The sequence below is a fragment of the Typopeltis vanoorti genome, chromosome 22, assembly GCF_054136105.1.
Source record: "Typopeltis vanoorti isolate ZY-2024b chromosome 22, IOZ_Tvanoo_1.0, whole genome shotgun sequence".
Classification (NCBI taxonomy): domain Eukaryota; kingdom Metazoa; phylum Arthropoda; class Arachnida; order Uropygi; family Thelyphonidae; genus Typopeltis; species Typopeltis vanoorti.
In genome coordinates, this window is record NC_143570.1 from 91,991,112 (window position 1) to 92,004,417 (window position 13,306).

General features: G+C 37.8%; 1 protein-coding gene across 2 annotated transcripts in view; it reads left to right on the forward strand.

Annotated features, from left to right (window-relative positions):
- The window catches only part of LOC150094569 (integrin alpha-9-like), an 806,800-nt gene that overhangs the window by 32,294 nt on the left and 761,200 nt on the right, over positions 1 to 13,306 (forward strand). For both annotated transcript variants that reach the window (XM_090411876.1, XM_090411877.1), the window contains exon 3: positions 1,991 to 2,100. In XM_090411876.1, coding sequence (XP_090268002.1) covers positions 1,991 to 2,100 — 110 coding nt within the window. The remainder of the gene's footprint in view (positions 1 to 1,990; positions 2,101 to 13,306) is intronic.

A 13,306-nucleotide genomic window follows, 5' to 3' on the forward strand; every position in this document is an offset into this window, starting at 1 on the left:
CGATATTTAAGTTGAATTACATGAGTTTAAATGTCGGGTTAGTCAACTGGATTCAGGATTGCATGTCTGATAGGTATCATAGAGTTGTGTATGGTGGGGCAATATCAAGGAGGCAGAAGGTTACAAGATTTGGTTCCACAGGGCTCAGTACTGGGACCTGTATTGTTTAACCTTTATATCAATGACATTGACAATGGATTGCAAGGGGATATTCAGTTGTTTGCAGATGATGTGAAGCTTGGAAGGGTTATTAGTAATAGTGCAGATGTGGCAGCCCTGCAAGAGGATTATAATAAATTAGAGAGATAGGCAAATGAATGGGGATGTCAGTGTAAATCAGCTAAATGTAAAGTCTTGAAGTTTGAGATACATTGATGGGAGGCTGCATACTCGCTTAGAGGAGCTGTACTGGAGGAAGTAGGAGGAGACAGGAGATCTGGGGGGGGATGATGATTGATAGAAAATTGAAATTCAGTTACCATAGCAATCCTCTGGGTGAAGGTAACCCAGAGGATTGCTGCAAAACTGAGAAGGACGCTGATCTGCAGAGATAAAAGGGTTATTGTTCCATTGTATAAGACCCTGATCAGACCATACTTAGACTATTGTTCTCAGATTTGGTCCCCAGGATTTGAAGGAGATAAATTAACTGTGGAAGAGGTACAAAGGTGGATAACAAAGATGGTTTCAGGACTGTACCATGTTAGTTATAAGAATTGGCTGAGGGAATGTGGACTGCAGACTTTGGTGAATAGAAGGAGGAGAGGTGATGTGATTGAGACTTCTAAACTGTTGAGAGGTGGTTACAGAGTGACACTGGGGAGTTCTTTCACTTGGTGGAACTGGGGGAAGGAGTGTTGACAAGAGGTCATCCCTAGAAGTTACGAAAGGAAATTGTGAGCAAGAGGGGTGAGGAGTGGTTTCTTTGCATGGAGGGTGGTTGAACCGTGGAATGCATTGCCTGGTAGAGTGGTGAGAGCAAGAATGGTCAATGAGTTCCAGGAGTGGTATGATTAGATTTTGTGTTTCCTAGGAAGGACCTCCCATGATGAGTCTTTTGACTCCATGGAGCTCTGAATAATAATAATATATAGACATTTGGGTAACATTTATGTTTTCTTCGTGGTTTGTGCTAAGGCAAGTCATAAATGCTGGCAAGTGTATTCCTGTAAGCTCGCTGGTCAACTTCTCTATGAAACTTTCATAATTTCTACATTGGCTTTGAAATAATGCTAGATTTCATATCCATTTGATTTATGATGTATATAACCATGTGTATGTTTTTCACAATCTCCCCCCCCCCCCCCCAACACTACTATTGGTATCTACAGATTGAATTTCATCTCTTTCTGAAGCATTATCTCTGATACTGCTAAATCACAAGATCAAGATATTTATGTCTCCCAGCTGTTACCCACTGCTTACATTTCATGCATGCACATACGCATTCCCATCTTGCACCTAACATTGATGGGAATGGGATGCATACATACTGAATGCATGAAAAGCTGAAAATCAACTATGGTATGAATAACAGTCTTTAAATGGTGGTGGGCGGAATGACATGCTAGAACTGATGGCTGCCATATTGAATGCAATCGATTCAGTTGGATGCAATACTGAGACAATAAAATCCTAACAAATTATTATGCAATCATAAAAAAAAAAAATCTATTGCAATAGCACTAACTTAAAAACCAGTATTTTGTAATGAAATAAACACAATAATATCCTTCCTTACTTCTAAGTTTTTTCTGCACACTTACTTTGAGATAGTTGTTAATGTAGACGTCAAAGTTTTATAATAAAATATCTAGACACATTTTCCCATTTATACTAGTAACTGGAAAATGTGTCAGCAACTGATCATTATGTGATCAGTTGGTGATGATAGCTGACTCGTTGGAAAATGTATCTAGGTATTGTGTGTGTCGAAATATGCACAGTGTTTTTTAAGTTTTATTCATAGAAGTTTACAATGTATTCTTAGGAAATCACCGTGATACAAGTTACTGGCGAGAGTATTTTCATCATGATCTTAAAAATGACAGTTGGTTAGGCATCAGCCTGGATGTTCAACCTGTAGGAGGAAATGTTATTGTGAGTTCTTTACATAAATATTTTCTTTTTTATATAAATATTGCTCATAAGAAGTTATCTGAACTGAACAATGTTGGAAATAAGTTTTAAGTATTGTGAAATTTATACTAAATTTTGCCAGCATAGTTGGCCAAGTGGTTAGTCTATCTTTCCTCCAACCAACAGGTTGCAGATTTGAATCCTGCTGTGGGCATGAATGTATGTGATTGTGTTTTGGTAGTAGATGGAGTTCATTGCCTGCTGTGAGACCACCACCATCATTATCATCAAATTTCTGATATTCAACCTCATGTAGTACCTTAATATTACCTGAAAAAGTTAGATCATTACTAACTTCCTATCAACAATTTTCCTCCAAATTAATGTTATCTGCAAGACTCCAGTAATATGAGATCATATATTTCTGTTTCTAAGGCACATGGTAAGATGTGCCTTAATGTGCATGCAGATCTTATGGGTGAGACCACAACTCTGCTAACTGAGGCCTGAAGAGGCTTTAAAAATGTTCTGTGTTTGGTCTCTAAAGCAGGGTTTCCAGACCTAGTAAAAGAAATGAATAAAAATACAAAAAAAAAAAAAAATAAAACAAAAATTGATAAAAGAAATAGCTGAATGTCAGCTGTCAAATCCTTCTCAATGTCATTAATGTATATATCAAAAAACAATGGACCAAACACTGATCCTTGTAGTATATCCCTGGTAATCTTGCACACACGCATCCCCCATATACCACTTTTTGATATTTAAGTAAGTCCCTTCTCCTATTTTGCAAATATTTTATAATCCAATCCCATATTCTCCAGTTTATGCAACAGCCTTCAATGCTATATTCCGTCAAGAGTTTTAGCAAAGACCAAAAGTATATAATAAATTTAGTTTAATCCTTTATCCAAATGTAAGCAAACAAAATGTCTGAAAATATCTTCAGGACTGAGGTAAGGTGGTACATCCCTTGGCAACTCATGACCTCTCTATTGCTTCTGCCTGAGTATCACTACTCTGGGCCTGCCTCTCACTGATGAGACCTCAATAAAGGTCGAAACCGGTCTGGGTAGTGGCTCTTCCCTTAATGCATAGCAGTATACATGTCCGCAAGGAGATGTGCTTTGCATTATGGAATATACTGAGACAAGGAGTGATGAGAACTTGGTCCACCTTTGCTACGAGTTGCCAAGGGATGTATCAACTTACCTCAGTCCTGAAGATATTTTCAGGCACAAACTTTGTTTGCTTAAACTTGGATAAAGGATTAAACTAAATTTATTATAGTCTAACCAAGTGCAAAAGAAACTTCCACCAAACGTATAATTTTTATCCATATTCCTTTTATCTAACTCAATGGTAAGTATCATACAATATGAGCAAGTCGCTCAGACACAACCTTCCCTTAGCAAACTCATGCTGTTCATTGCAATGTGTAGATTTTCTGTCAATCCATTTCTGTATGCAACCCCTAATCAACTTTTCAAAAATCTTCACCACCACTCCCAGAAATACTGATAGGCCGATAGTTGGATACATCAGTCTTTGCATCACCATTCAGCAATGGGATTACCGTATATTCTTGTTCCTATGGAATTTTCATTGTTCTGAGACTCGAATTATATAGCCTGGTCAAAGGAATAGCCAATAACACTCTTTTTAGCATCTGTCTTAATATCCCATCATTCCCTATTGCCAAATTCTTATTCAGTCTGTGCACACAGTTTTAGTAACTCCTCATACACCTGAATTTCTTTATCCATTGAAGAAATAGCAGTGAGGGCAATGTAGCATACACCAAGTTGATAGCTTTTAGGAAAATAGGCACTCGTTAGTTGAACAATCTCTTCTGCATCTGTCACCCACATATCATCTACATTCAATAGTTATTCTTTCATATTCATTCCTTCTTTTACTTTCAGCATAATGACAGAATTCCTTTGGGTAGTCATTAGCTTGCAGAGCCAGTTTCATTTCATAACCTCAGACTTAGCTTTCTGTACAATGGTTTGATTATTTTGATCTGCTCCTTATAATTTTAATAACTGATATCATAATTATTATTATTATTATTCCAAGACCCTCATGGAGTCAGTCTCATTATGGGTGGTCCCTTTTTCATACACAGAGCTCAACATGCTGTGCATTAAATACGTTCATATTCTCTGAAGACACCACACTCTCAGGCAATGCATTCCAATCATTCATAGTTCTCCATCAAAAAACCTGATTCTTGCTCCATTGCTCGCATTCTCCTTATACAGCTTCCAGGGATGATCTGTTGCTCTTCCTCTGTCTTCTCCCATTCTATGTGAAACCTCTTCCAGATTATTCTGTTAATAACCCCACAGCAATTTTCACACCTCTATCATTGAGGTGTGAAATCTATCATTGAGGGCAATCAACTTGCTTCTTCCTATCCACTCTAGACCCTGTAAATTGAATCGTCTCACCCTTTCTTCATACTGAACATTCTGGAGACCAGAAACTACCTTGATCAATCACCTCTAGACCCTTTCTAATATCTCTTCATTCTTCTGAAAATTAAGGTGATCAAATTTGTGTACAGTAGTCCATATGTGGCCTAATCAAGGCCTTATACAATAGAACCAGAATCTCCTTACTTCTACAAGTCAGTGTCCTCTGCATCACTGCCAGAATTTGTTGTGTCGATTTCACAATTTTGGCAATGTGTCCTCTAAATTTTAGATCCTGATCCGCCATCACCTCAAGATTTCTTATTTTCTCCAACTCCTACGATATATCCCCACCAAGCATAGACAGTAAATAATTCTACATCCCATCTTTTTTTTTTTTTTTTGCTTCATTTGCTAACTGTTTCTCATACTGCATTTTTGGTACCCTTACCAATTGAGTCATCCTCCTTCCTTCTTTGTTCTCCTTGCAGCAGACATGCTTCCCATCAGTTAAAAAGATGGCAGATAAGAGATGGGAGATGCAGGGTTGTATAAAACGTAGCCCATGGGAAGAGTTGGCGATTTTAGTATCAGCATTTCTGGTTTCATTGGCAGTGATAATGGTTTGATCAAGGTAGAGAAAATAGAGTATGAAGTGGTGATGGACTTAATGTTAAGCAGTGTGACTGAAGATTGCATGTGACTGAAGATTAGAGGTTCAGAAGGATGGTGTTGATTGTATTGGTGAATCTTGAGTGAGAGTAGGATTCATGGAAAAATAGAGATAGTTACTTAAAGTAGAAGTTATGAAGAATGGGTTTTTATATGAAGGGAGAGATTGGATGTGAGAAGGAGAGATTGTGGAAGAATCAGAAAAAAAAAGAGGGAATGAGAGAAGTTGAGAGTACAGGAGCAAGGAATAGAGAAGTGAAAGGAAAGCAGATAAATGAGAGAACAAGGAAAAAAAAAAGAGAGAGAGAGAATGAGGGATGCAAGTTAACAAAGATTGAATCGATCTCTGGGAGGAGTGAGGTATAGCATTTCCAATAATTCATTGTGAGCATAATAGAATTTGAGGAATGCATGCCTGGAGAAACAATAGAGAATGTAACTATGGCAATAAAACAAGGTAAGAATGTGAATGAAATGATAGTAATAGTTAGTATGAATGACACAAGATAATGATGTGATAAACAGGACTGAGAAGTAGAGAGAAATAATCATTACATTGATAGCAAGAATATATCAAAGAGGAGGTAAGGAATATGTAGATTCTCGGAGTGCATTTGAAAATAGAATAGAAATGCATACTAGACATGGACTGCTTGCATGTGGAAGGATGCAGACATCTAGAGATATTGTTGTTCTCTGGACAAGTGAGAATGTTAAGGCAGATAAATTAGAGTTGCCATGTTGGATGGTAGGGATCACCCCTAGTGGAGATAGTCACTTGGCACATGAGAGAATGTATCATATATTGCACCACCACATGGAATCTGGAGAAAATAATAATATATATATAGAAATGCTGATAATGCATTGATATATTCTCATACATAGTCTCTCAAGTGAAAATATTGAGCAGGGTAGTCAATTCAGTAAGTAAAGGTGGGTAGGGACTGAAAGGATGTTGCAGTTTCTATTTACTCATGCTAGAAATATCAGGAACAAGAGGAAGGAGATTTTAGCATTGCCTAGTGCAACCTCACAAAATGTTATATGCATTAGTGAGACTTGGCTAACAGCAGATGATGTAGTTACAGAGATTGAATGTGAAGGGTTTAGTAATTTCAGGGAAGATAAGATGGGGAGTGGGGGAGAGTTCTGCTGATGATAGCAGATGAATTGCAGCCAGAAAGAATAGGAAACAGGTGGGAGAGTGGCTATTCATTTGAAGCAGTCTGGTGTGAGATTAAGACCAGTAAGACAATATATACAGTTGGTTGTTGCTCTAGACCAGGGAGTTCCGAAGATGATCTGGAAGACATGCATTGCTAAATTAGCAGAATGAGTACATGAACAGTACAAGGCTCAGGCAAGAAAGGTGACTAGCATGGCAAGGAAAGCACAATCAGATTATAAGAAGAATCAAGCCAAGCAGGCCAAAGGTTATCTCAAAGAGTTATTTCGTTGTGGCAAGTAAGAGGAAGAACGACTGTGGAAGATTAACTTTAATGAGTGATGATGGTCACAAGGAGACAGAAGCGGAAAAAATATTTGAGTTACTGAGTGATCACTTTGCAAGGGTGTCATGCTAGTGAGGTTGCTGCTTTAACCTATGTGACAGACAGTAATGTGGGAAGGTTCTCAGGATATTGCAGAATCTCAATGTAAATACAGCTGTTGGATTAGATGGGATATTAGCCTAGGGTTTTGTGGAAAGTGGGCAAAATAATTCTCTTGCACAAGTCAGGTTCTAACACTACAGTAGCAAATTATAGACCTATCAGTATCTCAGGCATGGTGATAAAAGTATTAGAAAAATTGGTCAAAAAGAGAATTCAAGAATGGGTATAAAAATTTGATGCTGTATGAGGGTCAACATGGCTTTGTGAAGGGTCGGTCATGCCTTAGTAATTTACTAACCTTTTATAATAGAGTAACAGCTAAGTTGGATAAAGGAAATGGCTACACAATGATTTTGCTGGATTTTGCAAAGGCATTCGACAGTGAATAAGCTAGATAGATGGGCAAATGAATGGGAGTATCAGTTTAATACAGCAAAATGTAAGGTCTTGAGGTTTGGGAAACATCGATGGGACACTGCATACTCTATGGGAGGAGCTATAGTGGAGGAAGTAGGGGGAGACAAGAGATCTGGGGTTGATGATTGATAGAAACCTGAAATTTAGGTGACATATTGCAAAGGTGGTGAAGGTAACACAGAGGATTGCTGCAATAATGAAAAGGATGCTGACCTGCAGAGATAAAACAGTTATCATTCAGTTGTATAAGACCCTGATCAGATCACACTTAGACTATTGTTCTCAGATTTGGTCCCCAGGATTTGAAGGAGATAAATTAACTGTGGAAAGGGTACAAAGGTGGATAACACATAGTTTCAGGACTGTACAATGATAGTTATGAGGATTGGCTGAGAGAAAGTGGACTGCAGAGTTTCGTGGATAGAAGGAGAGGTGATATGATTGAGACTTTTAAACTCTTGAGAGGTGGTTACAGGGTTGACACTGGGGAGTTCTTTCCCTTGGTTGAACAGCAGGAAGGAGTGATGACAAGAGGCCATCCCTGGAAGTTAAGAAAGGAATCTGTGAGCAAGAGGGTGAGGAGTGGTTTCTTTGCAGGGAGGGTGGTTGAACCATGGAATGCATTGCCTGATCAAGTGGTGAGAGCGAGAATGGTCAATAAGTTTAAGGAGTGGTATGATAGACTTTGTGTTTCTTAGGGGGAGACCTCCCCTCGATGAGTATTGATAGACTCTGTGTTTCTTAGGAAAGACCTCCCATGATAAGTCTTTTGACTCCATGAAGGCCTGAATAATAATAATGATAATAATACCACATGGAACTCTGTTACACAAATTAGATTTCATCTCTTTACCATACCATTTTCAGAGTCTGCTGAGGTCATTTGCTTGCATGACATTTGGAAGTCACTCATCCATTTATTGTTAATGCTATTGTTATCACCAGAAGACCTCCATAGAGAGAAGACTCATAGCGAGAGGTCTTTACTCTCTCTCTCTCTCTCCCACACATGTCTGTCATGCGTTAAACTCATTCACCATTTCTCCACTCACTACACTTACCAGCCACTCTCCATGCAAAGAACTATGCCTCACTGCTTTGCCTGCACCCTCCTTATATAGTGTACAAGGATGGTGTCCTGTTCTATCCCTGTGGAAAAATCTCTTCCATATCATCCTGGTAACCCCTCACCAACTGATATCTCTTGAAACAGTGACCAAATCTGCACATAGTAATTCATATAAGGCATGTTTAAGGTCTTAGACAATGGAAACCAAAGCATTTAGTTTAATCAATATGATGTAACTATAGCAATTTGTGCAGCACCTCAGATCTTTGCACTGCTAACAATTACCTCCAAGCCATACAAAGCAGTGGATTTCATACATTGATATAAATTATAAAGACATGATATAATGATGACAACTATGGTCTACAGCAAGATGAGTTAATTTTATATTTATTGTATGATGATGATGATGTTGTGTAATTTTTAGATTGAATATTGCTGTGTGATAGTTGTTATTATAACGTGCTGTTCGATTAAATTTTTTTTAGGGCGTATTATTTTAAATTCTTTATTTCTTGTTAGAGCTTTATAACAAAATGATAATTAAAGGGAGATCGTTGCATAGGTCAGCATGGATGAATATGAATTGCATGGATTTTTCAAGAAGGGTAGGTATGATGCTGTAAGTCAGGGCTATACAACTTTAGGTAATCTGAGGACCGCATTAGAAAAAAAAATTATCCAAGGGCTGCATCACAATGCATATCTAGTAATTTGGTGAGCAGCAGCAACACAACCTTGAAAGCTGAACAAACAAACAGCACTAATCGCACACTAATCATGCCTCGTTTTCCCCATGAGTGCATGGAGCATGCGCGTTGGAATAAAACAGTGTAAGAACACTTCTTTGATACATCTAATATTTGAAAAACACGTGGGTATATAGTGATGTAAAAACACTAAATAAAATTGCTAACATCGGGATTATCGATTAGTGATAGAATTAAAATATCTAATACGAATTCAATTCAAATTTTTATTTTATTTTTTTGCTCGTGAAAATCAAAACCCACAGGTGGGCCGCACAAAATCGCACTGCGGGTTGCATGCGGCTCATGGGCAGTGCTTTGGACAGCCCTGCTGTAAGTGTATGAGGGTTATTTGAAAAGTTTGGTAAAAAAAAAAATAATTAGTTAAACACATTTTTTTGGAAAAAATCACCTTTATTTCTTGACATAGTCTCCATCGAGGTCTACACATTTGGTCCAACGAGTTTCCAATTATTTCATTCCATCTAAAAAGTAGGATTTGTCAAATTGTGTGAAATGGTCATTGACAGCCTTGACGACATCCTCGTTCGAAGAAAATTTTTTCCAATCGAGCCAAATTTTTAAGTTTGGGAACAAGAAGTCACATGGGGCCAAGTTCATAGAATACAGTGGCTATGGAACCTATTTGAACCTCAATTCGTGCAATTTTGCCATTGCAATGGCCGATGTGTGGGACGGTGCATTGTCTTCATGAAAGAGCACTTATTTGTGCCCCAATCTTGGCCGTTTTTTCTTCAGTTCTTCTTTTAAACGGTCGAATAATGGGGCATAATAGACTCCTGTTATTGTCTCACTCTTTTTCAAATATTCTATGATAATTCCTTAGGTTAGGAATCCTAAAAAACAGTTACAATCACCTTCCCAGTTGATCAAACAGTCTTCGCTTTTTTTCGGTACTCTTTCACTGGCCATTTTCCACTGTTTTGATTACTGCTTGAACTCGACTGTAGTGGTGGATCCAAGTTTCGTCTCAGTGATGAATCGATGCAAAAATTCCTGTGAATTTGTTTAAACATCACCAAACACTGCATTGAAATGTCTTTTCGCATACATTTTAGATCATCAGTCAGCAATTGTGGCACCCATCATGAGGTTGGATAAGAGAAAGGAGTGAGTCTGGGTATGCAGAAAATGCAATATGCAGATGTGCCAGAGGACTTGTTTGAATCAGAGTAGGGAACATGTCGTCATAAGTAAAACATGTCAATGAAGATTGTATGAATGTTAAGAAAGCATATGAAATGGATGATGTAAAAGCGAGTGCAATTAATAGTAACATGGTGAACGGCTGATGGTAAAAAAAAAGTATGTGTGACATAAAATAGCAAGAGTAAATGATAGAAAAAAATAATGCAAGATTTGAAAACTGAGTTGGTGAGGATGAGGCAAGACATGAAGTGAATGCAGAGTGAAATGAAGAGAATTGTAGATTTTTGTGAAGAACGAGGAGGAATGAAATGAATGATATTATGAAAGGGATAACGAAAGACTTGCAAGTGGTGTTTTACAGGGAATTGATTATTAGAGGTGTGGTGAACAAAAGGAGACATGAGGGTCGTTTTCTGGGAAGTAAAATGAGTCAAGTGATTGAGGCATTGGATATGATGATAAGTGAACAAAAGAGTTGGTAGTTGTTGTGGGATCACATAATTGACTGGAAACAAGGAGAATGTAAGAATGAATATTAGGTTATTATTATTCAAGCCTCCATGCAGTCAAAAGACTCATCATGGGAGGTCCTTCCTATGAAACACAAAGTCTATCATACCACTCCTTGAACTCATTCAAGGAGTGGTATGATAGGTTGTTGAGAAGAATAAAAGATAATAGTGTGACAAAGGTAGTCAATTGGTTGCCCAGGTATGACAGTGAATTGAGGCAGAGAACAAAAAAAATTACGAATGGTGTGTTAGCAGAAACGTGGAAAGAGAAAGGAGTGCAGTTTGTGAATGTGTGGGATGAATTTGAAGGATAGATTGAACCGGATAAGAGTGATGGACTGTAGTTTAATGATTTTAGTGAGCAAAAGAGTTGATAGTTATTGTGGGATCACATAATTGAGAAGATGAGGTTATAGGAAACATGGCATCATAAGTAAAACATGTCAATGAAGATTGTATGAATGTTGTATGAATGTTGTATACTTGTCGACACTGGTATGAATGAATGAATTGTGTAGCTGTCTATTGGAAATTTACCAAACTTTTCAAACAACTCTCATAATATGTGTGTGTGGGAAAATGTTTTGGATCTTTATGAGGAGAGGTTCCTATCATACCACTCCTTGAATGAGTTCAAGGAGTGATATAATAGGTTGTTGAGAAGAATAAAAGATAATAGTGTGACAAGAAAGGTAGTCAATTTGTTGCCCAGGTATGACAGTGAATTGAGGCAGAGAACAAAAAAAATGATGAATGATATGTTAGCAGAAACATGGGAAGAGAAAGGAGTGCAGTTTGTGAATGTGTGAGATGAATTTGAAGGACAGATTGAACTGGATAAGAGTGATGGACCATAGTTTAATGATATTGATGTGTCACCTGGAGAGACTTCTGCTAGAAGAGATGAAGAATAATGAGTGCAGAGAATGCATCTGAGCAAATAAGATACAATGTGGAAGAGCAGAAGAGTAAGTAAGGGAGGAAAGATTGAAGTGATATTTATGAATTGAGAAGTGAGTAGTACAAGTGTATAGATTTGTGAACAAGAATGCAAGACAGACAAAAAAATTGGGAGGGTGACAGCCCAGGTCACTACTTAAAGAGGAAGTGAATGTACGAGTAGACACGAGGGAATGTAGGGATGTAGGGCTTGAAGAGGTTTCTGAGATGGATAACGAGAGAGAGTAATGTTGGAGGAAGACATGGAAAAATCGCATCTAATAAGCATGGTATCAGTGAATAATAAGTGGTATCATAATATCAGTGAAACTTGTTATAGATCCAGAAATGAACTGTTATGTTTGTGTACGAATTATAGAAGTATTAGAAACAAGCAGTACAAAACTGTTGCATACTGTTGCATTGATTGGAACATGCTGATAAGAAAAGAGATGGAGGGGTATGATGTTTCACGTGAAGACAGAAAAGGTAAAAAGAGAGGTGGAGTATTGTTGATCACAGAAAGAAGGAGTTATGCCCATGCAAGGGGAGAATAGTGGCAGTGGTTTTGAGGCAGTATGGTGTGAGAGAGATGAATAGAATGAAATACTTAGTTGAATGTTGCTATAGACCTGATAATGTGGGGGGGGGTAGTGACTATGAAATGTACAAGCAAATTATTCAAGAAAATAGGAAAAGAGTGGTCATTATGGGTAATTTTAATTATGAAATATATATTGGAATGACAGGATTGCCTCATCCCTTAACTTTATTGCAATCTGTCAACTAGTGTTTAAGGGAAAACTACTTTAGGCAGTAAATAACAGGGCATTTTCTGAGAATTCGAGAGTCTCAGATTTGATCATCTTATCAGAGGCTGTCATTATAAAAGATGGTTTGAATTTCCCTGTTTGCTGAGAGTGACCAGGTATAACACTAATGTGGATACAAGAGTACAAGGTTATATGTGGAACTACAAGTCTGGTGGTTATGAAAAGCTCAGGAGACTGCTTTCAGCTGTAGCATGGAATGAGGAGTTGGGTTGGAAAGGAGATCAATACTGCTTGGATGCTGTTACAGAACCTGTCTAGTAAAACCAATGTTTAAATGTATTCCAAGGTCAGAAAGTTAAATGATGTAGGAAGTTTATTTTGCAAGGAGATGTGCTTTGCATTATGGGATGCTGAGACAAGGGGTGATGAGAGCTTGGTCAACCTTTGCTACGAGTTGCCAAGGGATGTACCACCTTACCTCAGTCCTGAAGATATTTTCAGGTGCAAACTGTGTTTGCTTGCTTGGATAAAGGATTAAACTAAATTTATAGAAGTATTAGAAAATTATAGAAGTATTAGAAACAAGCAGTACAAAACTGTTGCATACTGTTGCATTGATTAGAACATGCTGATAAGAAAAGAGATAGAGGGGTATGATGTTTCACGTGAAGACAGAAAAGGTAAAAAGAGAGGTGGAGTATTGTTGATCACAGAAAGAAGGAGTTATGCCCATGCAAGTGGAGAATAGTGGCAGTGGTTTTGAGGCAGTATGGTGTGAGAGAGATGAATAGAATGAAATACTTAGTTGGATGTTGCTATAGACCTGATAATGCGGGAGGGGGGGGGTAGTGGCTATGAAATGTACAAGCAAATTATTCAAGAAAATAGGA